At 39.8% G+C, this 26,653-nt stretch overlaps 1 protein-coding gene across 1 annotated transcript in view; it reads right to left on the reverse strand.

Annotated features, from left to right (window-relative positions):
* Positions 1–490: 490 nt before the first annotated feature.
* LOC8040786 overlaps positions 491–26,653 on the reverse strand; it is a 741,318-nt gene continuing 715,155 nt past the window's right edge. The window contains exons 35-55 of the mRNA XM_042294075.1: positions 26,026–26,138; positions 25,039–25,148; positions 24,698–24,804; positions 21,047–21,220; positions 18,860–19,233; positions 17,627–17,787; positions 17,055–17,238; positions 14,637–14,721; positions 11,009–11,286; positions 8,118–8,228; positions 6,086–6,325; positions 5,922–6,002; positions 5,078–5,183; positions 4,910–5,011; positions 4,328–4,468; positions 4,124–4,264; positions 3,817–4,029; positions 3,100–3,264; positions 2,305–2,442; positions 1,762–1,829; positions 491–1,179 (exon numbers count right to left, since the gene is read on the reverse strand). Of these exons, the coding sequence (XP_042150009.1) occupies positions 798–1,179; positions 1,762–1,829; positions 2,305–2,442; positions 3,100–3,264; positions 3,817–4,029; positions 4,124–4,264; positions 4,328–4,468; positions 4,910–5,011; positions 5,078–5,183; positions 5,922–6,002; positions 6,086–6,325; positions 8,118–8,228; positions 11,009–11,286; positions 14,637–14,721; positions 17,055–17,238; positions 17,627–17,787; positions 18,860–19,233; positions 21,047–21,220; positions 24,698–24,804; positions 25,039–25,148; positions 26,026–26,138 (3,474 nt within the window). The 3' untranslated portion in view covers positions 491–797. The remainder of the gene's footprint in view (positions 1,180–1,761; positions 1,830–2,304; positions 2,443–3,099; positions 3,265–3,816; positions 4,030–4,123; positions 4,265–4,327; positions 4,469–4,909; positions 5,012–5,077; positions 5,184–5,921; positions 6,003–6,085; positions 6,326–8,117; positions 8,229–11,008; positions 11,287–14,636; positions 14,722–17,054; positions 17,239–17,626; positions 17,788–18,859; positions 19,234–21,046; positions 21,221–24,697; positions 24,805–25,038; positions 25,149–26,025; positions 26,139–26,653) is intronic.

Consider the following 26,653-nt stretch of genomic DNA (forward strand, 5'->3'; position numbering starts at 1 on the left):
TTATTTTTTTGCTTGAAACAAAAAAAAATTAAAAACAAATAAAAAAGTTTTGGCGCAGGTGTGGCGCAATTTTTAGCAACAATGGTATTTTGGCGCAAGATATAGCAGACTTTCGTTCATGGCGCGATTGGCCCAGCACTTCCATCAATGATAATGCAAGTAATCTTTGAAAACAAGTTTTTCAAGCAGACGACACGAAGATTCTCTCTTCGTCGCGTCATTTTTGGCGGGACGCCAGGGCTGCCGTCTTCGCGCGGCACGGCCGAAGGAAAGACTCGACGTCCTTTTCCGCGCCTCAAGAGGGGAGAGAAGGGTTTTTCCCTTCTTCGCGTGCGCGGCGACGACAACCGGCGAGGCCAATATATCTCCAAAGTGCCACCCATAAAGCTATCGCTTAAAAAAAAAAAAAAAAAATATATATATATATATATATATATATATATAAAACAATGAAAGATCTACTTCGAGCAAAAGAACCGTTCAGTCGAGATTGATGAAACAATGTTTATTGATGAAACAAACCATATGAACGTAATGACACAACATATTCACACTGTTGCTAAGCAACGAATATTATACATCTCAACCCTTCTGTATACGTGTAGTTAAACACGCCTCATCACAACCTTGTGAAGTTAGAGCTATGAGCAGTGAAAAATATATGTGCATTATGTTCAAAGTTGAAGCTCAACGACAAGCAGTTTTATCGTCTTCGTATTCTCCCTCAGCAAACTTTGCCAAACTTTTTAAGTACTGTACGTTTTATACGGCAGCCTCGCCATGTGAGCGTAACACCGCTATCCCTTTAGGTAGGCCAAGACACGGTCATCCCAAACGGTCCTGACATTTCCATTATGTACCTTTTCTCGCGATTTGGTTCTCAGCTGTCTAAAGTGCGCTAACCTTTCGTTCTGCCTCCTCGCCCTCTGAAGGGAGCTCGAAGAGGAGGATGAGAGTTCTGAGAGTGATCCCCTTATGGCTGTCGTCTTTTGTCTGAGAGACTGCTTTGACATCTGAGCTTGGCTTTTCTTTGAAACCTTGAGCGCTGTCCTGTGTAAGTCGAGGACTCGTCGCCTTCTGTGGAACGCACTGCGATGCTCAACATGTCTGTGCTCCATGGATTTCTCCGAACTGCTTGCAAGGTAGATTGAGTTAGGGCTTGAGTTCCGGCCACCATTCCTGCATGGTGAAGAATATCTTACAAATGTAAACATCTTCAAGAGGCCCATGCATGTGCAGTGGGCAAGGCCACTATAAACAGGCGACCTCATTTGGCCTTCTAGATGAACTCAGAAAAATAAAAATTCAAACTGAAATAAAATTTTTGTTTCTTGTCCACCGACTTGATTAGTGAAAGTTTAGGAATATATGCATCTCGTTCTATACTCTACTTCACCTTACGATGGACCGCACTGGACGCTACGTCCCCGTTGTAAGGTGAAACGAAGTATAGCACACTGATATCATTAAAATGCGTAAGCCTGAAACAGCTGGTTTTATGTCCCTAATACTTCACTATCTTCAAATGATTGTCAATAAAAGAAGTTTGGCAAAACAAATATTAATTTTAATATCAAATGCAAATGCATAGTATTGAGGTTTGTTTTTTTCGAGAAATTTTCGCAGGATGCTGTGACAAATCATGGTTCTTCGATAGGTTTATACATGGATGTCAACACAAAGCTTGAAGCAGTAGGTAATGCAGTTCTGATGTCCTTAAAGCAATATTCAATGTATCGTTTGATTTTTAAAAATACACACCCTGTCTTTAGTAGATCACACCCCTCGAAGATTGGATGGCTGAGGCTTGAACTTGAGGCTCCCCCATCCTAGACAAAAAAAATATAATAAATTGTTCACATTACCTCAAATCAAGACTAACCAAATATTGCAATATTTAATATAAATATGCACCAGTCTTTAAAAGGGTAGACAACTCTGTATAAGAAACTTTACACAATATTGTTTAACACTGATAACTTTCTTTTCTTTTAGTATAACACATGGTGCTAACCAATTATGCGGGATGTTCCAACAATCTTTTAGTTATTTGCCTTTCAAATCAGATTGTAGCTGTGTCATAATGAAATAATTACATAGTCAAGTCAGGCTGACAATTGTTGTGGCTAATGGTTCAATTCTCCCGTGTACCAGGTTCATATAAGTTTGATATTGTGAAAAGATTTTAGAAGTTGATAACTAGAGATGTTTGGATTGATTCTCAATTAGATTGACTATAGAACTTTTAAGATTAGATATTTTACACGGAATGTTTTTAACATCATACATTAAGACGACACTCACTTCGTTAAGTGGAGCCCAATTTGGATTACATGCCAATGTTGATTCTGTGAAGGCATCAATAGAGCACTGTGGAAATAGCTGATCAGCTTTTTGCACCAGTTCATCCATCAGTTTTTCCAGTTCAAAGAGCAAAAATTCCTGAAAAAGCAGTGTAAAATAGCAAGGTAAAAATATTCCACAATTATAAATATTGCTGTAGTTACACTAGCACAGTCTGTAAATCATTATTGTCCTCAATGCAGAATGCATAATATAAACCTCTAAATGTTTGGGAGATAAACTATAGTCTTTTCCATGATTCCACTTCCCAATTTACTGAAAACCTAAGTTTACTTTTAACAGAAAAACAACCAACTTGAAGAAGATGAATTATTAAATTAAAAATAAAATGCTGGATTCCGCAATACCAAAGAAGTTCTCCCAACAAATTGTTAAATGAATCATGATAAGCTACTTCATACACCAGTAAAAAAATGAGAAAATATATATATAATTTCAAGAAAAGAAACAAGCTTTACTTCATTTCAGTTCAAGTCCAGATGCAACCAACGCTAGGAGCTAATGGGACCAATCAAGCAGCATCAATGTGAAAGTCACTAGGCCTTTTCTGTTTATGATTGGTTCAGTGATGACAGAACACGTACTGAAAGATGACGAACACCATGATGGTGTGCTTTTGACGCTGTTCGAGGGGTCCCATCAGTTTGTAGTGTCGGCTGTGTCTGGACTTGGAGGGAAACAAAGTAGAATTTGCATTCTTCATTTTTTTTTTTCCAAAAAGAAACACTCCCTTACACCATGAAGTTTCCTGCAGTCTCCTGAAGGTACCTGTCCGTAAATGCTCTTCCCAAACAAGATGCTGAGCCTTTCTTTCAATCCCATCACCAAGAGCCTGATGTTCATCCCATCAAAAGACCTATGTTTGAAGACTTTCTTCTGTTGAATATTCAATGCTTTCACCTGAAAAAATATGTTAAGTGTGTTGATTACAATTTCCAGAACAAATGTTTTTGTGACTGGAATAGATATTCCAAGAAACCTGCTACTAGTCCATATGAAAGGACTACTAACAACATTCACTAGAGAATGTAAAACAAAATTCCAGCTTCCTAACAGCACATGCATTTGTTGGAATGTTCCTTCATCACTGCTTCAACACTACTAGAACTGAATTCTAAGCTTTTTTTTTAGAAGAGTACCAGGCTCAATACAATGCAATGCACATGACTGTCACTGCATCATTTGAATCTAAGCAGTCTTCATTTTTGCAGGTGGAATTTTAAATCTCTGTTCCTTACATCTAAGCATCTGGAGAAGAATTGTATTTTTTACTTGAACCCCATTCTTTCTTGACAAATGAAACACACCAGTGCTATCCCTGTGTCCAGATACAAAATTGTGCCGGACATCCAAGTGCTCCCATATTTCGTCCCCATACCCTAAAGATATAGTAGACCGATTTTTCGCAATGCTTTTTTTTTTGTTTGAAAAACTCAAGAAACTGCTACATACCGCAGCAAATGTGACAGTTGTTCCAAAGATCCAGGTCCCAATTTGAAGGAGCTCCCCAACATGATTCCAAGGATAAACCATGGTGACTTGGCTGACCAGACCAAAGGATGATGCAATTCCTCTGAAGATTGTGGAGGTAAGATGAACAACTCCTGCTCTAAACTTGGCTTGACTCAGAAAAGAGCCGGATCCCAGGATCACCATCCAACACACCTAAAAAAACACACATGAAATTAAAAATTTTGAACTGAAAAGTTCGTATTTTATGATAATGCAGTCACAATGTTGGCATGAGCTTGGAACTCACACACAAACAAGCCGATTCCTTCCATACTCTGCTGATGATGCTGATGAACTGAAATATCCATGACTGTTTAATTATGTAGAACACCCTCAACAAGCTCAATGTGTTGATGAAAATCAAGAATCCAAGCAAAGTCCTTGAGACCTGGTGGAAAGGAAAACACACCAAAGTTATAAGTGGAAAAGTTAATATCCATGAACTACTTACATGTTGCCACATGACGAGAACCAGAGAAAACTCAAAAATGTTCATCCCTTTATGATGCACATGCCCAAGCAGGTTTTCTAGGGCCACAAACTCAGCAAGACAGCAAGCTATGTAGCAGAGGCCAGTAATGCAAAAGATGACCTGCAAATAAATCAGAGAAGTTGCAAACTTTTATAAAAAAAAAAAACTCAGGACATAAACATCCTGCACACAACAGTTGTCAGGATAGTACAGTAATTATGTAGTAGTATACATCTGTCACAAGTTACCAAAGAAAGAGAAAAAAATATCTAAAAATTACGCATTGAGCAAAAATATAATATATTGTAAAAATAAGTTATCAATAAATAACAGCATCGAATTTAGTAATCATCACGAAAATTCCACATCAATATAGTAGGACTTGTTCAGAATAAGACATATAGAGTCACTCTAAAGTAAACCTATAAAAGAGAGATGCTCTCCAGAATAACATGACTCAAAATAGTTATGTTAAATGAAGACAACTCACTCAAACTTCGCTAGCTAAAGGAACATTTCTAAATATAGAGATTTCAAAGCTACACAGTGAATTTCACATACCTCAATCAGATTCCAAAACTGCAAATATGCCATCCACTTCCCTTTCATAGACTTCCAAATCAGAGTTTTGAAGTTGCAGAGAATCATGAGGAGAATCAGCACCTTAAATGATAATAAAAATAAATTTCCTGACCAGGTGCCACCTCAGACACCCAGGTAGAATCATACCTTAGTCAGATTCCCATGAGTCAAGGCAGCGTGATGAACACGACAGATGTGTAGCTTCAAATGCGCATGAATGCCAACGTTTGCTTCAATAGTGAATCTCCCTGCACTGAAATAGAACCAAGGGTAGAGGTAAAAAAAAATGAAAGCCATTTACAATCCCCTGTAACGCCGAATTAGAGTGCAGCTCTTGAGGAGGAGGAGGGAAGGGTATTGAGGGGAGAAGGTGGAAAGTCCCCCACTACTAACATGGGTGTGAATCAACGTGTGCTTAACGCAAGTCGCAGAAAATGTACATCTTTGGTGAGAGCATTGCGTGTAAATTTGGTAAAAATTTAGCGGGGCAATTTTTTCCCCAAACTTTAGCGGGGAATTTTTTCCACTAGATTTAGCGGGAAAATTTTTTCCACTAAATATAGCAGGGAAATGTTTTCTGCTAAATTTAGCAGGGAATTTTTTCCACTAGATTTAGCGGGGAAATTTTTTCCGCTAGTGACGCCACACTTGACGTCACTGGTGACGTCACTAGTGACGTGATCAGTGACGATGATGTCACATGTGACATCACTGATGACATCACACATGACGTACGTTACTGGTGACGTCATGTGACGTTACTGGTGACGTCACGTGACGTCACACGTGACATCATAAGGACCACCAGTGACGTCAGGTGACGTCATCGTCATCAACACTGATGACATCATTAGTGACGTCATGCGTCCCATAATGCACCGCGCGGTTACGCCGACGGCGACAGAGACGCCGCTCAAGCCGGAAACGGGCACCTAAGAGCTGCGCTCTAAAACACTAGTGTCGACAATCCTAAGTGAACACTATACAACACCTGATAAATTCCAATGCTGGGTTATACAGCTCGAACTGTAGCATCACGCCCTTGATGGTGCCGAGATGTTTGTTTTGCAATCTGTGAGAAGTAGACATTCAGTAAAGAAAACAACACAATTTTAATGCTAGCTTTTTTTTTAATTGGAAGACACATTTGCCTACCTTTCTAATGACGTGCGACAGAAGTTGTCAAAGCAGCCATTTTGGCCACAGGAGTGCTGGCAGTTCTGTTGCAGCTCATCAGGAAACTCTCGAGCAAGAAAAAGTTTGAACGGCACAATGCAATAGCTGCCAGTTTGGAGAAGAAGCTTAACAGATTCATTGCCGCCTAGCAATGGGAGCACACTCTGGGTCAAAAACAAAACATTATCCTTCATACTCTGCTTGCTGACATGATCTGGCCTGAAATAGAGATTCACATAATTAACAAATTACAAATTTCTTTCAAATTGAGGTCCATCTATAAAAGGCAAAATTCATCAATTTGAAAAACTCTTTTATTCAAATACAATTAAAGCACAAAACCTATGTTCACAAATATGATACTACCACAAAGTGAAAAGAAAGCCACAAACAAGAAAAACTAAAAAGAAAATATCAAAACAATGGTAAGAACCTAGGAAGGTTCACTACACATTGCACTAAGTCAAGAATATTCTAGACAGTTTTTATAGGCAATATAAAATGCACAATAAAATAACATTGTGTTGTATTGCCTTATAATAGAGTTATTTTAATACATAGCATCACAAACATTAGGAAAATTTCCCATTTCATAGGTTTGCTATTCATACAGTTCTCGTACAGTTCATACAGCCTGGCTTGAACAAATTACTGATGTGGCAAACATATTAGGTATTACAGTGCTATAAGTCTGTTTGGCTGCAGGGGTGTATATATATTAGGGCTGCACAAATGACCGATTAACCTACCGATTAATCAAATAATTGTTCAATCACAATTAATTTTTCGACTGGTTAATCGGTAAATTTTGATTGAACCTAAAGTAATAAAAATTCAATGTTTTCACTACGCAAATGTGGATAAGTACGCCTGTATGAAAGAAAAACTTTAGGTGTTTGCCCTAAAGTAAACTGTAGGGGCAAGATTTGTAACTTGAGACAATTGAAGAAGGTTTGCGACTTGTCCCGCCCACGTCAACTTCGTTCGACTGTCCGTTTAGCGCAGCAGAGACAATTGTGAACAATCAAGGGAGGTTACCCTTGCAGGAGAATATCAACGAACCTCTTTGCCTCATGCAACTCAAGTAATAATTTGTGAGCGTGTGTGTCTTTGAGCTGTTCTCAACTACACATAGAGGTTGATTCTAAATACTAATTGTATATTGTGCTGTTTGTGAAATATTTACAAAAAGCAAAAAAAAAACATAGATATATTTTTCTTCTTTCTATATTTACATGAAACTTAACGAGACAAATTAATCGATTGAGTAATCAAGTAAAGGTGGCTATTATAAACATGTTAGAAGTTTTAGCGATGCCCAGCCCTAATATACTGATGTCTTCAAAGGTTTTAAGGCAATATATACACTGTTTAAACATTAACTTTAAGTAAATGCAGCTGTAAAGCATCAATCATCTTGATTCGACTTTCATACTTTCTATTCTTCAATGCGCAGATAAACTCAAAATTTGGGGTGCTTGACAAAATTAACATGATAAATAATGTAATAACCTTTCAGAAAAATGTATTTCAAATTGCTCTGTAGTTCTGTTGCTACGTGAAACGTTCTTCGTTTAGCGCTAGTAACCTCCAGGCATTTCTTTTCGAGCTCTGCTTCCCCACCCATTGACAACACCCACTCCCCTTTACCCCATTGACTCGTTGACTCCATCCACTCAACCCCATTGACTTCACCCACTCTTCTCTACCTCATTGACCAATCAGCAGTTAGATCTGCCCCAAGGTCTCCCTACTCGTCTCCACCCCATTCGCTCAAGCCATGCGACGTAATTTTCCCCGCTAAATTTAGCAGGCGTAAGGATGTCACATGGCTTGGTGTCCCGTGACCGACACACAAATTCGGTTTTCCCACTAAATTTACCCGCTAAATTTAGAGGGGAAGTTCATAGTTGCGCTTTTTTAGGCTTTACTTAATCTGGAAACCTAACCGAAAAACGATTCACAATAAAAACTGATAAACGCTTAGCTCAAAACACAAGTGTGTAGATACCTTCTAAACAAATTGGCAATGCTCTTGTGTTGACGATAGTGCAGTTCTGATGTCCCACAGAATGCTGCCATCAGCAGAACAGCCATGAACATAAGACATACTGTACAATACCTGAAAAAAGTATGAGGGGAGAAAGGCAACAATTTAGCAAACTTTGATACATACATCACTGTAAAAATCTGTACTTTCCAACAGGGTGGGAAAATATTATGATCTTCTTTTTAATCTCGTAAATGAAATTTATTTTATTTAAATCAGATTTATTTTATTAGAATCAAATTTCTTTTATTTAAATCAGTTATTTTATTTGAATCAGTTCTTTTATTTAAAGCAGATTAATTTGCTTTAAATCATTGTAGCAATAAGGAAACAGTGATTCTTGAATATTATCTTTTTCTTAAACATGGCAGATTGGTTTATTTACTAGTCCAATCATTGAAAACAATGTAAAAGAAAGAGTATACTGTAAGCTAAAGTGCAGTTTGATTAGCAACTTTTTATTGATTTAAACAGCCATACTAAAGCAAAAGCAACTTGATTTTTTAAAGCCTTTTTTGGTTTTTTATTTCACATTCTGATTTGCTTGCCAATCACATGTTGCAGAACTCACAAAGATGAAAGGAAAGCTCAAAGCTCTAATTTTCTCAGAAAAGCACTTCTTTTTTCTAGTGCTCAGCCTGACATAAACTTTCCCTGCTTGATAAATGTTTTATTTAAATACAAAACAAATGCACACAGCATCAAATGACAGACAAACGGCAAATGAAAAGATACTTTAGGATCATTTTTGTGAGAAGGTAATGCTAATTTCATTTAAATCACAATATAAACCATTTTGATTTCTATTATCCATCCTGCTTTCAAGCACTAAAAACTATCATTTGCCCCATAAGATCCACAAATCAAAATATCAAGTTAGCAAGGAGATGTTTTATCTCAAACAAAGAAGTAAAAATAACTTTAAAAAAAATCTCACTCAAAACTGTATCGAGCCACCTAACAATTTTTAATTACTCCAAAAATAGCTTGTCTCTAGGCAACCAAGTACTCTAGGAGGACCCAATGTCTTTTTTGGTTCATAGGAACCCCAAGAACAGCATTCCCAAGCACTCTTATGAGCACAATTGATGACTGGTCTGATCGAGGACAATCTTCCAAGTCAAGTTTCTATGTGCATGCATGAAGGAGTTAAAAAACAAGAGTTAAAGGGCTTTGAATGTAGATTTGGAAGCAACTCAAGACTGAGAAATATGAAAGGAGACACGAAGAGAAGAGAAAAACAACATCTCAAAAAGAGCTAAAATTTTATTGCGGACAGAACCCTTTATATAAGAGTGGAACAAACTGAAAGAAGGGGAAAGACCTTCCCCACTCACACCACTCTTGTTTGACACAAAGCAATGAAACAACTTCGGACCCTCCACAATGGGGTCCCCTGGATCCCATTGTGGGAGAACAATGCCAGCAGGGGCAGACCTATGACTGAATGAAAAGACCTTATGTGGTTACCTCACAAACTCCTAAAATAACGACGTAAAAAAAAGACATAACACGCACTACTGAAACTAGAGATTCAGAAAATGTGTTCAATCTGCTTCCAAAGACGACGGCTTAATTACAGCATTTCCATGTTTGGTAATCGCAATTGCTTCCTTCAACAGGCGCTTGTAGTCGTTTTTGTTAATATCGTGGATGTTGAGTTTCATAACGGAACAACAATTATTACACTCTTAAGTGTGGTTAGAAGCTTCAGAATACTGATCTTTTTTCCCGACCCATAACTTATGTTTAACCATCTTATCATTTATATGTTTTGTTTGACCTAGGTGGCATAACCCACATCCAAAAGGGATCTTGTAGACCTCACCGGAAACACATGTGACAGATTTCTCTCTGTGTTTCTTGATGCAATATCTTTGAGGGGAAGCGAAAGGAGTAGCACGTTTCAAGCTAATATCAGTGCTAAATGCATTGTGTAAACCAAACATATCACTGATTGATTTCAACTTGTGATATATTGATTTATTTATTTAAATACCCTCAGGGTCAATTGACATTAAAGAGGGGAATGGGAGTAACAAAATAACCGACAAAAAGAAACAAAAGGGCAGAGTACATAAGGTATCATGGTGGCTCAGGACAGTAAAGTGTGTTTACAGCATTTTTAAACATTTGGCTATCAACAATATGAAGTCGGAAGTTGATTTCATTCAAAACCAGTTTTAGGGACGAATGACTGTAGAAATGCATTAGTACTACATTTACAAATTTTAACTTTGAGGTGACGATCGATGCGAGGTGGAAAGTAGAACGGTGGGATGAAAAGACATCGCTTTAAGTACGGGTTAGCATGATAGATCTTGTGAGAAAGACACAAATGAGCAACTTTACGTCAGAGAGAGAGAGATTAGGCAAAGACAAGGTGATTTTTATGGAGCTTAGACTTGCAGTTATTTTATTTTAGGAGTTTGTGAGGTTAATACATGAGGCCTTTTCATTTAAGGTCATAGGTCTGCCCCCGCTAGCCTTTTTCTTCCAGTGTTATCTCTGTTACAGTCCTCTAAGGTGTGGAGGGTCCGAAGTCATTTCATTCCATCGTGTCAAACGAGAGTGGTGTGAGTGGGGAAGGGCCTTTACCGTTCTCTCAGTTTGTTGAACCCTTATTAGAGGCGTTCTATTTGCAGTAAAATTTGAGCTATGTTCAAGACATTCTCCTTCTCTTCTCTTAGTGGCACCTTTTATATTCCTTAGTCTCGGATTGCTTCAAAATGTTCAATACAGTAGCTTACTTGTGCCCTTACATTGTTTGTTTTCAATGTAGAGCTAAGACTGCATTGCATTTACAATTCAATAAAAAGTTACAAAATCAAAGGCTGTAAAATGACACTCACCGGAGAGCCTCTGTGGCTTCAGCGGTAAGTAGGAACCGTTTCCTCGCCTGGATGAGGGAATATTCCGAGGGGTGGCGGAGGTAGTTCAGAGCCGCTGATTTTCTGGGCTCCAGGGTGTGAAAGTTGGGCCTTGAACCAGCTTCGCGTTTCTTTGTGGAGCCACAAAGATCCTTCACAAGCCGCCTGAGTGCGGCGTCACATCTGCATCGCAGCACGACGAAGGCACCGAATGGTCGAAGGCACGACTGTGCGGTGAAGTAAAGGGAGATCACAAGGACCTGAAACAAAGTACACAGAAGAAAAATGAACGCCCATGTTAACTCTCTCCTTACCATGCCGTCTAAACTGTTGATTGCTTACACACAGTTGAACGAGCCTATGTCTTCCAGCTCTGGTGTTCAGAACTGAAAGACTGGACACAAGATGGATGTATTCAGCTGAAAGTGTATTCAAATAAAGGGCACCTTGCATCTAGCTTTAAGTAGCAGCGATTTGCATCCATTTCAAGAGGCTACTTAAATTCATCTGGTTTTGCAGTATCAAATATGCAAACAATTGTTTGTACAGCTTCATTTCTACTGAATGATTAGAAATGGCAACAGCCTATTTTTAGCAATATATAAAAACACTCCAAATAATACCAATAATTGTGCAATAAGTGATGCGTATGTGTCACTCCTATCTTGCCAATGTGTAACAGTGTGCTTTAAAAAAGCACCTTTAAAGCAGGTGAATGCAATACATGTAGCACTGCACTCAACTACCTCCAATCTACAGTAAACTCTCATTTGAGTGAATGTCGGTTTAACAAATATTTCTAAATAACAAACTTTAAAAAATTCCCCCAGCGGTTTTACAATGCATTCAATGCAAAAATGTTTTAGCTAAATGACAAATGAATATGGAATAGCGAATATTTCAGTTCAACAAGCTTGATCGGTGGGCCCAGGATTATTTTTGCAATCAGTTCAACGAAGCTTTGTGCTCTGCAGTGCTGGCATAGCCGATGACCGCTGTTACGTTGCTACCGCCTCTGCAGCGCCGGCGTATCACCGCTGGCGTTTACAGCGCCACCGAGGCAAAGTGGCGGTACGCTAGACGAAATCGAAACATGTGGTGTGTCTGTTTTTTCTTTGTCATCGGTTCCGTTCGGCCATCTTAGTTTTGGGTATAGCAACGGCAGGACGGCAGTTTGTGCCCTCACTTTCATAATGAGTATGACGAAACGGAAGCGCTTGTCTCTACCAGACAAGCTCAAAATCCTTCAGTGTCTGGACAACGGTCAAAGGCAAGTGGACAATGGTCAAAGGCAAAGAAATCTCTAGTAAAATCCTTTGTCTACTCTTCCAACAATCCCTAGCCACAGGCCAAATTCCCAGCGATTGGAAGATTGGCAAGATTATCCCGATCCACAAAAATGGAGACCGTAGCCTAGTTGCAAACTACCGCCCTATATCCCTGACGAGCGTGGCATCCGAATTGCTCGAGCACATCATATTCTCCCACACAGTATCTCATCTAGAAAATAACAATTTTTTTTATGTGAAGCAGCATGGTTTTCGTAAAGGGTTTTCGTGCGAATCACAACTAATAGAATTCTATCACGACATTCACATAAACATGAACCAGTACACTCAAACTGATGCCATTTTCTTAGATTTTTCCAAAGCATTTGATCGTGTTCCTCATTGTCGACTACTCGCTAAACTCTCTTCACTTCACATTGACTCCCCACACTCTAATGGATACGTAACTTCTTAACGCTACGACGCCAATATACAGTATGCGGTAATTACCAATCTAACATGTCTGATGTAATTTCTGGGGTGCCACAGGGAACTGTGCTCGGGCTTCTTCTTTTTTTAATATACGTGAACGACTTACCCCATTCCATCTCGTCCAAAATAGGCCTCTTTGCGGATGACTGTGTTATTTACAGGCAAATCACTACTCCCGATGATCACATAATGCTCCAACAAGACCTAAACTCCATCAGTGCTTGGTGTGACAATTGGCTTATGTCTCTTAATGGTTCAAAATGTAAGGTAGTGTCTCTCAGTCGCAAACAATCGCTATCACTTCATTCATATCTTTTGTACAATTCACCCCTCTCAGTCTCAACCTCTTACAAATACCTTGGTGTTCATCTTTCTGACAACCTATCCTGGACTAACCACATCGACGCCATTACAAGTTCTGCATCCAAAACACTGGGATACTTACGACGCAACCTTTTCTCTGCACCCCCCCATTTACGCAAGTTAGCATACGAGACCTATGTTCGCCCTATACTTGAATTTGCTTCCGTTGTATGGAACCCCCACCAGAAATACCTTATCAATCAGATCAAAAGCATCCAAAATCGTGCAGCTTGTTTTATAACATCAACCTACTCTCGCCAAGCAAGTGTCTCCCTTCTTAAAAACTCTATCCTCTTACAACCACTTGAAACACGTCGCACCGCTGCCCTTTTATGCATCATTCATAAATCACGCTATTCTAACCCTAACATTATCGCCCCCCTGCTTGAGCCTCCTAACCGAACATCTCGTCGTTTAACTAACAGCCGAAGTTATAAGCGCATTTTCGGTCATACATCTGCCTTTAATAACTCCTCATTACCACGCGCAATCATGCACTGGAATTCTCTTTCCGATCACATAACCGCACTTTCCAACCCTACAGCATTCCGAGTAGCTGTCTTAGATTTTTTAACTACTATTTAGTTTTAGATTACAGTGATGTTCTTGCCCACATAATGAAGTGTTATATGTGCTTGGACCCTACAATTTGTATAATGCATAATTTTGTTAAAGTGTCGTTTCAGTTGTGATATTGCTATCCTGTTGGTACTGTTTTGTTTTTTTTTTAAGTGTTGACTATACTGTAACCTGACCAAATCCCCCCCCTTGTGTAATGTCCAGTAATGGACCTTCAAGGTATCATGAATAAATAAATAAATAGACATTGCAAAGGACTATGGGATTCCGCCATCGACATTGTCAACGATAGTAAAGCAAAAGTTGAAGGTTGAAGGAGAGACTGCGTTCAATCTCAACAAGAAACGACTCTGCACGGGACATTTCAAGCCAGTGGACGATGCCGTTGAAGTATGGCTTTGTCACAGCAAGAAGCTGTGCCAGAGGAAATGCAAAAATACATAGACTTTCTGGACAGCTTTGATACTTTATGCCCTTTAAGAAGACCAGTGCAAATGAAAATTATATTTTTTTTTTTCAAAATTTGAAAGGCAGCAACATAACTGTTACATACTTTGTATATATTGATGTACATGACTCCATAAATTGCGTTTCACACTTTCGATGATGTATGCTGTGCCCTATGCTGTTCCATATTCTAGTGTATATATTCAGTTTAGTGAACTTTCAGTTAACTATTTCCTTGGGACCCTTGAACTTTGCTCAAGTAAATGTTTACTGTATTAGAAATTGTTCCATGTTATTTCCTCATTCTACAGGAGAAATCTTCCAATAAAATGTTAACTACTTGGTCAAAGCACATTATTTTTATTTATTTACCAACTCATATGTTAGTAAGATCTGTTTGCCCTCTTTGCCTCTATCTTCAGCTACATATCATTATTCCAGAATGACAAGAGTCTACTTACCTGAAGTGGGTATACCAGGAATACAGACGATAGGATGGTGAGAATGATGAGCTCGAAACAGAGGATGTTTGAAAGTACCCAAAACCTGGAAAAATCGGTACACCGTCATATTACATATATTACCCTCAACATGTGCCTGAACCTAATAAAGGCAATGATGATGAAAATGTAGAAAAAAAAGGAACGACATTTACAATCCCCTGTTATGACGAATTAGAGCGCAGCTCTTGAGAAGGATGAGGGGAAGGAACGGAGAGGAGTGCATGTCCCTCCTCCTCATCCGTACCCTCCCCTCCTGCTTCTCTCCACATTTAGCGGAAAATTTTCACTCAATTTTCCGCTAAATTTAGCAGAAAAAATTCTCTGCTAAATTTAGCAAAAACATTTTCCCGCTAAAGTTAGCGAGAAATTTTTTTTCGCTGAATTTAGCAAGGAAATTTTTCCACTAAATTTAGTGGGGAAGTTCTTTCCGCAAAGTTTAGCAAGGAATTTTACCTCTGCAAGAAAATGTTTCTGCTAAATTTATCGGGGAACTTTTTTCTGCTCCATTTAGCAGGAAAAATCTTTCTCCGCTACATATAGCAGGGAAATTTTTTCCGCTATATTTAGTGGGAAAATTTTCCCGCTAAATTTAGCGGGGAAATTTTTTCCGCTAAATTTAGCGAGAATTTTTGCTGCTAAATTTAGCAGAAAAATTTTTTCACTACATATAGAAGGGAATTTTTTTTCGCTATATATAGTGCGGAATTTTTCCACTAAATTTAGCGGGAATTTTTTCCGCTAAATTTAGCGGAGAAATTTTTACGCTACATATAGCGGGGAAGTTTTTTTCGCTAAATTTAGCGGGAAATTTTTCAGCTAAATTTAGCGGAAATTTTTTCCGCTAAATTTAGCAGGGACATTTTCTCGCTAAATTTCGTGGGGGAAACTTTTTCTGCTAAATTTAGCGGGGAACTTTTTTTGCTGAATTTAGCAAAGAACTTTTTCCGCTAAATTTAGCGGGAATTTTTGCCGCTAAGTTTAGAAGGGGAAATTTGCCAACTAAATTTAGCGGGGAATTTTTTTCGCTAAATTTAGCGAGGAAAGTTTCCCATAATGAAATGCCTGGTGACGTCACAAGTGACCCTCGTAACGTCAGACGTGACGTTGTTATGGGAAACGTCCCATAATGCAACGTGCAATTACGCCAAAGCCGATGGCGACGCCGCTTAAGCCGGAAACGGGTGCCTAAGAGCTGCGCTCTAAAGAGTCACTGCGTCTATTGCATAATCTGGGCGTTCTAAAAACATGTCTGTTATTGAAAGAGAGTTGAGCTTCTTTCAGCAAAAGCTGTCCATAACAAACATTTTCATTAGGCAGGAAATCCCATTTCAATTGGGTAATAAGTTGGAAATAGAGCACAACCTTTCATTTTTAAATAGGTGCCGACTGATATATTAAAAAGAGTATAGTATCATAATGCAAGAAACTAATTAGTAGACAGGTTATCAAGTACTTTTGTAGACCACTTAGAATGTAAAATAAAGACTACTGCAAACAAAAGGTTATCCTGTCCAAAGTAGATAAATTAATACTTCAGTAGATGAATATCTACGAAACATTAATATTAATTTTGCTGAATTTTATTTTAAAATATACTATTTAGATAAGCCTTTGCATACAATGACCCTTTTAAAATGGCACATTAGCTCCAAGAGTTCAAAGCAACATTATTAATATAGTACATATTTATATTGCCAAAATTGTGCAAAGTTTTACAGAAAAAGATGATGAAATTCTATAAGGTAATGTTCTTTCAGGAAATGAAATACTTTTGGAAAGAACCACATTAAATTATGTAGAAGCTGTAGCCAAAGAAGTACAAGTTTATCATACTTTCTCCTTCCAAATTAAGTAAAGCAAAAAAAAAAAAAAAACTGTCTCCAGACGGTGAGATTTGCAGAATTAAACAATTCTCAGAGAAATATTTAGTTGATGTACACCTATGAGCGATATGAAGGTGAACAGCCCTCTTCTTGTTTTTGACAATCCTGCAAGTTTTGGAACAAGCTCTGTTCCAGAAGAGGACTAGAACGCAAAGTTTAGACCCCAAGCCACGTACCATTTGAGACGTTGAGAGTTAATATAGCTTTAGGAAGCCGTAAAACAGGCAAGAAACCAGGTAAGGTGCTCACCTTCATATTGCAGGTGGGTGTACATTGACTGAATGTTTTCTATATTTAAAGCACAGACCATAGCCACGGCTTCAGGGGTGTCAACAATTGTATAGTTTTAGTAGATGTTCCCTTTCAACAAACATTTCTGACACTTAAGTCGCATTTGAAAGCTACAAGTACTAACCTATAAGCTTTTCAGTGGTCTAAGAGTCACTAGCACAAAATACAGATGTAGCCATCAGAGTCACATGGAAGAACTCACATTTCACTGTAGGCTATGAGCGCATACACGGAGCACACAATGACGCCTGCTTCAACCAGCCATCCAATGAGCCCCACCCAAGAGGGCAGGACGACACAGCTGTCTTCGAGTGAAGGCACTCTGCATGCCGTTTCAGGGAGGTAGCCACTTCCACTGGGGCCGGGGCTACGCACTGAAGTATCACCTGCAACAAGACAAGATTTTTTCTTGCTTTGTGTTACAACAAGCTAAGGTGCCCCCGGAAACAAATGGCATCCCACAGATGCAAGATCTATCATCTTGAAAAGGATGTAGAAAACCTCTGAATGGATTCATGCAAGTCAATGCACTCATTAGATGTGCTAAAAATTTGGCCCAAAAAAGGTAGGGTTAGTTTATCATTCCAATTAAGATAGACAAACACTGCTAAAGAGAAAGGTGTGGGAATAGTGAAGCCACTAAGATAAAATGATCATTCTTGGCAAAAACTGATCGCAAGGATGAGACGGGCACACTCGCAAAAAAGTTACAGGCGTTTCACAGTAATTCAGGGGGTCAAAGGGTTCTCTCTGATGCCAATGTCCAGTTCTCACCAGTAGCAAGGCACTTTTCCGGAAGACCTTGAAGGGTGTGGTGGAGACTCAACTGACTGATGCTATGAACCAGATGATGAATCTGCTCCCGTTTTCTACGAGCCCAGACCTCGATCTCCTGCCACTGCACCAGGGTTGCCTCCAGCGGAGACAGAGGGCTCCTTGATAAGCGAGAAAAGGAAGACAATCCAATTTTGTTTTGTTCCCTTCATAAGCATGTAGGTCATGCACGAGTTGAACGCAAGTTATGACTAGAGTTCCGTGTTTTCGACGAACACCGATAAACTCGGACAATTAACCCCCGAGAACGTTTAATCAAAATTGGGGAAAATCGGAAAACTCCGAAGTAGAACACTCTCTAAATAAGAAAATCCAAAGCTTCATGGGAAAAATTATCTACAATTCTATTTTCTGTTGACCCAGAATAGAGCCCACAAAGAACTGTCCGTGAGGCTGCTTTTTTGTGGATGCACATCCCTAATCTTGTTTTCTTCTTGTATCGGTAACGGCAAGTTTCTTAAGTGTCCAGGTAATGTGCATGCTCCCAGACGATTGGAAATTCCATTCCCATGTCACATTTTTTCGTCATAGGCCCCGATTAACGCAGAGGTTTCGTCCGACATCAAAAATAGGCACCAAAAAACCCCAAATCTGTGGGAAAATATAAACCCTAAGAAAACACCCCCCCAAATTTGAAGAAAATTAACCCCCAAACAAACATGAAACTAGAGTCATGACCAATAAGCACAACAAAACAATTAGCAGTTCTACAAAAAAAGGACATGTATTTTTTAAAGAGAAATAGAATGTGAAAAAACTGCTAAGGTTTGAAGTCACTGTCCTTCAGAGTAGTACAATCATACAGTAGTAAACATCTTTGATCTGAACCAGGCACATAGCCAGGATTTTGTTTTGGGGGGGGGGGGGGGGGGAGAGGGGGGAGAGGAGGCCCCAGTAAAACGAAAGATTTCGAAGGGGGGCCCAGGCCCTGTGCCCCCCCCCCGGCCACGTGCCTGATCTGACCTTGCAACAACTTCGATTTCCTGTCCATGAAAGAAAGCTCCTCCAGCCGCAGGCCAGGACGGACAGGCCCAAAAAAGCCCCACTATATTCCAGCAATCCAATATATACAGAGGTCCGGTCACAAGATAATAGACAAGCACGGTACACTTCCTGCAAGTCATATCGAGGGGTGATAGATGTCCGGTCACATGATAATAGACAAGCACCAACCTCGAATAAAAGCTGGAGTCCAAAGCCTCTGAACCCTTCTCGGACTCTGCGTTCAGACTCGTTCCATACAGAGACATGCTTTCGTACGATGATAAGGAGTCGGTTTCGTCGCCATCACCGAAGCTGGTTGTCGATCCCTCGATTGTACTTCCGGCACTTCGCGAGGAGTTCTTGCCGACTCGGCAAATCGATCCTGGAATGCGGTTCACCAGCTGCCAGCACTGTGCAAGAAGCTTGGTGGGAATAATGGTGCATGTGCTGTTTCGGAAGATTACAGCCGGCACCTGATGCACAGCATGAACCACGAGCGAAAAACCGATGGCGTGGAGAATCCTCCACACAGAAATCCCAGTGATGACGTTCTGCGTCGATGGCTGTGAAGAAAAGAAGAGATAACACTGAAGAGATAACGAACAAAAGCCTCAGTTATGGTTATGCATGTTCATAGTTGCAGTGCAGTTTCTGTTACATTTTTTTGCTGGAATCAACCTGGTGGCTATACTAATGTCATTGTGCTGCTCTTATACCACAATCTAAGGAAATTGCATATCATCAATTATTGTTACATGTCTGCCAAATGTGAGAGCATCAGTGAACTAATTTAGAAAAGGCATTAATTAAACAGCCCTATTCTCATAAAAGTGCATTCTCTAACAAGATGAAGACTATTCCACTTCATCTCAATTTTGAGGAACAAAATGCTGGCAAAGCTTAGTTTCAATGAAAGCGATGCAAAAATACAACAAACCAGAAAAGCAAATTGGACGTGAATTTTGTCAGTCTGTCTGAGATATGAGCTCAATGGTAGAGGGAAAAATTTTGATGAGTGCAGCAGGACTGCTCTATGTCACCATAGAAAGCTGTACTTTTACTTGGAACGATCCTGAGATGTTGCAAACAAGAACAGTTTTTGTGAAAGTGATCACATGCAGCGTGACGGTGCGCTAAACGACTGGACCATCCCATAGCAACTATGTTGAATAAACAAACTTCCACCATTGTTGAATAAACAAACTTCCACCATTATTGTTCAAAGTAACAGGAAAGGATAAAATTAAACATCTAGATAAATGTACATGCAATTACATTACCGTTTTCAACATGGTTCCTATTTTTTCAGTTGTCACATTTACTGTATTTACTCGCACAATGAACGCACTCGCGTAATGAACGCACCCCCCAAGTCTGCTCTCAAAATTTCGACTTTTTTTTTTCACTCGCGTAATAAACGCACCCCCAACTCGATGTCAAAATTTTGACCCCCTCCCCCCACGCGCGCGAAATGAACGCACTTTTCTATCCTGGTGCAGCAAGGTTGCGAATGCATGGGCAGCGTGGGCGAACAAAACGCCTTGCAAAAGGCGTTAAAAAAAACTCGAAAAGATCAAACGGAAGCAAGAAAAAAGAACACGGAGAGGAGCTTTTCTTTTATTGCGCGGCGCAGTCTGGACTTTGGGTTCGCGCCGCCGCGCGCAAGGAGGTAAGAAGGAGAAGCGCTCTAAACGAGCGAAACAGCTAGCAAAAAGCGGCACAAAGAAAAAAAAACCGCGGAACTAAGAGAAAACAAAGACAAAGAGAAGCTTTTTTTTTTTTTTTTTTTTTTTGCACAACGCAGTTTGGTTTTGAGGTGTCGAGCGCCGCGCGCAAGGAGATAAGAAAGATAAGCGAAGAGCCCTCGTCTAAGCAACGCCTAAGCAAACAAGACAGCTTGCGAAAGGCAGCAAAAAAAAAAAAAAAAAACAAGGAACTAGGAAAAAAAAATTGTTTTTTTGTGCAGCTTAGTTTGGTTACGGGGTCGGGCGCCGCGCGCAAAGAGATAAGAGGTTACTTCGATTTTTGGGATAAAATGTCCGTTCATTATGCGAGTAAATACGGAAGCAAAAATTTTACCTCGCGTAATGAACGCCCCCCCTAACTTTGCATCGGTTTTTCGGAAAAAAAAGTGCGTTCATTCTGCGAGTAAATACGGTACTCAAAACAAAGCTTGTGCAGAGAGGTTCAAAACTATTCCCCTAAACTTTCTCCTATTAACGTAAGAGAAGTTTTGTAAATTTTAAGAGCTACACAACTCTATTTTGTCTAAGTAATTTTCATCACGAAAGAGGCCTATAGGGCCCCCTTGTTCACAGCCACCACGTTGATTTAACTCCAAAACTTTAAGAGCAATTGCCAGCGGCTGCAGCATACCTCAGGCACCACAAAGCACACCCAGAGGGTGCAGAGGGCAGATGATGAGAAGACCGTAGACAGACACACTGTGAGTCTCTGGATGCGTGAGAACAGGCTGCATCTGGGAGCAGCCAGAACTGAGCTCCAAAGGTGGTGCTCACTGAATGCAGACAACAGGTTGTTTGTGAGTTCCTATAAAATGAGAGTGAATAATATTACTTTATAGTCAGCTCCACACAAAGTAAAGCTTTTTTCAGTCATACTACCCTTAACACTAACTAAGAGTTCATTTGAAAATATCATGGTAGCATGACCTGAGGACAGCCTGAGAATGACCTTTGGTGGAATGGACGCACTTGCCCTAAACTATCTATTACATAAATATAAAAAAAGCAGCAACAAAAAAAAACTACCTCTATTTGACAAAATGCGCCGAAAGACAAGGACAGAGTAAGTAAGACAACACGAAGCGCTACACCGTAAGCACGTCTTTTGCTGGATTGAGAAAAAGACATGCTTACGGCATAGCGCTTCGTGTTGTACTCTGTCCTTGTCTTGCGGCGCATTTTGTCAAAATAAGTCATGTACCAACTGGCCCATCTGTCACTATTAAAAAAAAACCTTACACAATGCTTTTCTATTGCCTGTGATGTTAGAGCAGCAAGTGCATGCATCTCCAGAAAAAAACTATAATTTATTAGAGAAAGCATTTTTTCGGCATGTACAATCTAAAGGCAGTACTACGAGAAGATGCTTCCTTCAACGTTCGTTATCAGAATAGCAGTAGTAAAATATGTCTTTATTGAAAAGAACTTTTTCATTAAAGTATTATTATTATTATTATATAGATTTATTATTGATTTATGTTATTTCTTTATTCTTTCAGGTCATTTTCTCACAAGAATAAAGAACACCTTCATTAACTCAAACTCCAGAAAGTCATGAATTTCGTTTGAATGAGCGTTCGAATTACCAAAAATCTATCTAAATATGATGCAACATAAACTTATCAGTTGTTATATGAATGGCTTCACATACAAAGCAGATATTTGATAATTTCTTCTACATAGGCCAACTAATCATAAGCAGCTATGCCACACATGAAACATAGGTGAACTGTAAAAGAAAACTTTATTCACCCCTCAAAAATGCTGTCTATTGAGGACTGTTTAGACAGCACATGGCACCTCGAAACAAAATTAAGTTTGTTCATCCAGCAAGCTTTGCAGGTGTCGCTTCTCTGCAGTGCCCCAGAGCTCACCAAGAAGCGCACTCAATGGGACCACGAGAACAAGCATGAATTACCTGAAAATGCCTTTAAAATAAAGCAGCTTATAAAACATAGCGGGACAACCAAAATTTCAAAATTTGTTTGAATACTCCAGAAGTATAAAATATCAGAGTTTAAATTGTTGCGAGCCTACGTTTAGACCTTTCCAGCGGCAGTCTCGAACGAAGTGATTTACACCAAGCGTCCCTGGTTTTGAGAGTGTATGTCAGTGTTGCCCGACTGCACCGGACTGCGAGCTTTTCTTGTCAGCGGGCTGTGGCAGCCTGCGTAGGCACAATTCCGGTTGCTGGTAGCGGCTAAATTGCTTTGTTTTATTTTTTCTTTTGTGCTCTATGGCAAATAGAATTTCTCTAGGTTTTTAAGAAAGCATTGTACTATTTTTGGGAACAAAAACAAACAAATTTAAGCTATTTTTTGACAGTATGTGCACGACAGAACAAGTATAACTCGAATGCTTCTTTCATTTTATGTTGATTTTTTAACGGCCCCATACGCTCAGCCACGCCGATTTACAAAGGCCTTAACGGCCAAAAACATTCGACCACACCGCAGAATAGCCGAACTGCAAGGGTATTCCCTGCTCACAACATGAAATTCAACAATTCTAATCAATCGAACCACATATAATGTATGTTCCCCATGGTGCCGCATTATACGAAAAGCATTTGAGAAAGGTCTCATATAACACAGCATATCCAATATACAGTGTCGACAACAGTCACTTTACGACGATCGAACTACTGTATTTGCACGAATATAACGCGACCACGAATATAACGCGAGGGCAGGTTTTGATACCCTCAAAAAGAAAAAAAAAAATATTATTACCTACTATTATAACACGAACCGAGGCCCCGTCAATTTCCCGCACTCGGGGGCATAGCAGACGTGAAAAGTCAATGGAAATCGAAGAAATATCAGTTTATGTTTTGACTGCACTCATCCTCACTGCTCAGGTCCTTCCGTTTACAATCCACTTGGCGACTATGCAGATAAGCAGCAGCACGGCACCTGCGTGTCTGGTAGTTTCTTTTTCTTGCGTGCAAGCTCCGAGCTCCTCCTCGGCAGCCCACAACCAAAACAACGCACGAAGCAGAAGCACCAACACACAAACACCAAATCACTCTGGAGCAGAAACTAAACAATGCGAAAGCAGAAAAAAGACTGCTGAATCTGATACACTATCCCACTTCTTCTGGTCCCTCTGCCTAAACAAATAAATGCCTTGTGTTGCACGATTGCGTAAACGCCGTTGGTGGCTTGGCTTGTGTTGACTTGACTTGGCCCGGCTTGGCTTGGCTCGAATTGGCCAGTGCCCGCATTCCCGCATGACGCGCGCGCGCGCCAGGTTTCTGCGGCGTGCGTGCGTCGTACCAACATAAAATCGATAAAAATGCTTTATGTTTTCTATTCGCCCCTTCACGTGACCGAATAGCTAATAAATTCCGTTCCACACCCCTACTTCTTTTCCCACCGAATATTTTGCATTAAGCCGGAGGAATGGCTTTCTCCAGACTCGATCGCCTCGTGGCTGAACTCGATTCCGAATATAACGCAAGGTGCGTCTTGGAGCATGTAATTTCGAGAAAAAAACTTGCGTTATATTCGTGCAAATACGGTAAATCCGGTTTGTTTTGGGGCATGTTTTAAAGAAAGCTGTGGCTGTTTTTCACAGCACCAAAGCAAATGAACGAACGCATCTATTCTGTTCCCATACTTCTGACCCTATCAGCCATTTTTCGCATAGATTGGGAACAAAGCCGAGAAGGCTTTTCGTAAATTATCTCAACAGAAATAATCCTCGAAGAACATCAAACAGCCCGCGTCGAGGGCTGCTTGACGTTTGCTTTCTCCGTTCGTTTCCTGCGAAGGCCGAGCAGGCTACGAGCCCTGGTATTGCCTGGTTTTCAGAGTGGAAGATAACACAAATAGGGTAGGCATCCTGAACAGGTAAATAAAGTAAAAACTTTCTAGAAAAGCCAGCGAACTCCAAATGCACAATGCATGAGGGGAGTTGTGCTGACCAGGTTTCCACAGTTCAGGCGGGAGGCGGAAATTTCTGGCTGATAGGGGTTACTATAGTCACAAATGGCGGCGGCCAGAGAGCTCGCTTTGCAAAGGTCTATACTACAGTCACTGACAAGATGAAAATTGGAGAGTATCTCTTTCAGATGCCCAGTTTCCAGCATGCGCTTGTTGCCTTGTGTCGTGCTTTGGTTGCACATGTATGCTCAAAGCTCAGCCTGGAGGCGGGACAACTGAAGGCCCCTCTGCCATCCTCATCCTATCAGTGACTGTAGTATTAAAAAAACATACTAAAAATGCATAACCTTTTTTTTAGCTTTACATTAAATTAACAGATAACTGGGTAGATTTACCTTGAATAAGCTTTGCTCTGCTGGAGACACTGGTACCTCCTTTCCAATTGTGCCATCTCCATCACTCACAGAAAGCCATTGGTTAAAAATGAAGTGTGAAACAACTTCTGCAAGGCAACAATAACTCTTTTGTAAGTGACACATTATTTCTAAATGTTCAATAAATGTGAAAAACATGGGCATCATATGATATGCTGAAAACATTTTTTTCATGGCTGATGTTACACTGTCTGTCAAAGTTCTCAAGAGAGCTACTGAAACCACATCTGTCCTCAATGCTGTCCAGCTCTGTGTTACAGAGGCATGAAGAACAAAGTTGTAGTAGAGTTTCGTAAATTCACCTGTTTGTAGATCCATCACAGAGATATCCTGTAAGAACCACGATGGAGACAGTCCTGCATTGTTGTGCCAGACCTCCAACTTCCAGAGTTTCCCTAGCCCCTTGCCTGTACTGTATATGCAGTAAAAAGGATCACAATCTATAAATATCAGATTAAATATATTCTACTGTTTTGTGTTATCTAAATCAGTGGCTCTTAAATGAGGGTCCGTGAACCCTTTGTGGTCCGCAAATCATTCTAGGGGTCCGCGAAGCCCTCTCATCAGTGAAGCCTGGCAGTAAAAGTGGTCTTTTTACAGATTGAAAAGAAACATTCCAATTTTCAGGTGAGTTTTCTCGTGTGTTTGTCAATTAGACTACTTCATACCATAGCCCCTAGCTATGTTTGTTTATTACATCATCATCATAATCCCTCTATCTTTCCCTTCCCCTTACCATGAATGGGGCCCCCCATCATCTCAGCTGATTCAGAAGGGGTCCGCAAAACATCAATGGCTGAAAACCACTGATCTAAATAGTTTCATCAGTTATATGATGTGCATGTTGTATTCATCCTAAAGTGAAATAGGCCTGGGGCAATCGCATTTTTTTAAATATTATTACACTGCCAATGTACCTTCACCTGTTCTAACATGTACGAAAACCATTTCAGCATCTGAAGTTGAAAAAAAATTGTGGCGTCCAAAATTTGTAGACATAAATATTGGACTCCACTGCATCATAGGAGCCTGCAATCTTCTAAAAAAATCAAACAGTATGATGCAAAGGCACTGCGGTTGCTGAAATGTCTTAAGGGTAGAGTGAACAAAAACAAAACGAACCATATCACCTTTTTCACAAACATGCATAACAGTTTGCTGCCTGTCTAGCATTTCAGAACTCAATTATGTGTATTAAAAGTGTTGCATGTAATAAACTGTCTCATTGCAAAGCATCTCTCGTTGAGCAAAGTTTCAGGTGTAGTCCGGGTAAAAACAATTTAGCACACCTGATAAGAAAGGCATCACTAGAACCTCTCTGAAATAACTGTGATCCTCCATTGGGGTCCAAAAGCTCCTTGGGTGTCGACATTTCATTTTCCCCGTGCAAGCGAAGAGACACCTAAAAGGAAAATTGCAACAAACAGGCATTTATTAAAGAAAAACAAAGAAAACTAATCATAGTTTTTTAATAACAGCAAAAGAATGTTAATAAATGAAGATGCACCTATCAGTCAGACAAAATATTACAATGTTTCACAATATATGGTCATTCCTCTTTTGTAGCTACACTAATGTTGTAAAGCTGACTGTGTGTCCCAAACTGTTCTGTAACATCTGTGCACTCTTATATCTGGGGTCAATAGACAAACCTCCCAAACATTGAGCGTACACTGCAAAGAGTTGTTTTCTGTAGATTTAAATGAAACTGGAGAGCTAAAAGGTTGTCCTTCTCTGCTTTTATTAAATACCATAAGTCTATTTCTAGGACACTTTATAAAAGATTTCTCCTAAAACATCAAATTTTTAGTTGTATTTGTTTTGTCATGCACAGTGCACATTGTCCTGTACAATTTTGATAAAAGTAAACAATACACTCACAGAATAAACAGTATAATATATTATGTATGAAGTTTA

The sequence above is a fragment of the Ixodes scapularis genome, unplaced genomic scaffold, assembly GCF_016920785.2.
Source record: "Ixodes scapularis isolate PalLabHiFi unplaced genomic scaffold, ASM1692078v2 PGA_scaffold5__190_contigs__length_132052651, whole genome shotgun sequence".
Classification (NCBI taxonomy): domain Eukaryota; kingdom Metazoa; phylum Arthropoda; class Arachnida; order Ixodida; family Ixodidae; genus Ixodes; species Ixodes scapularis.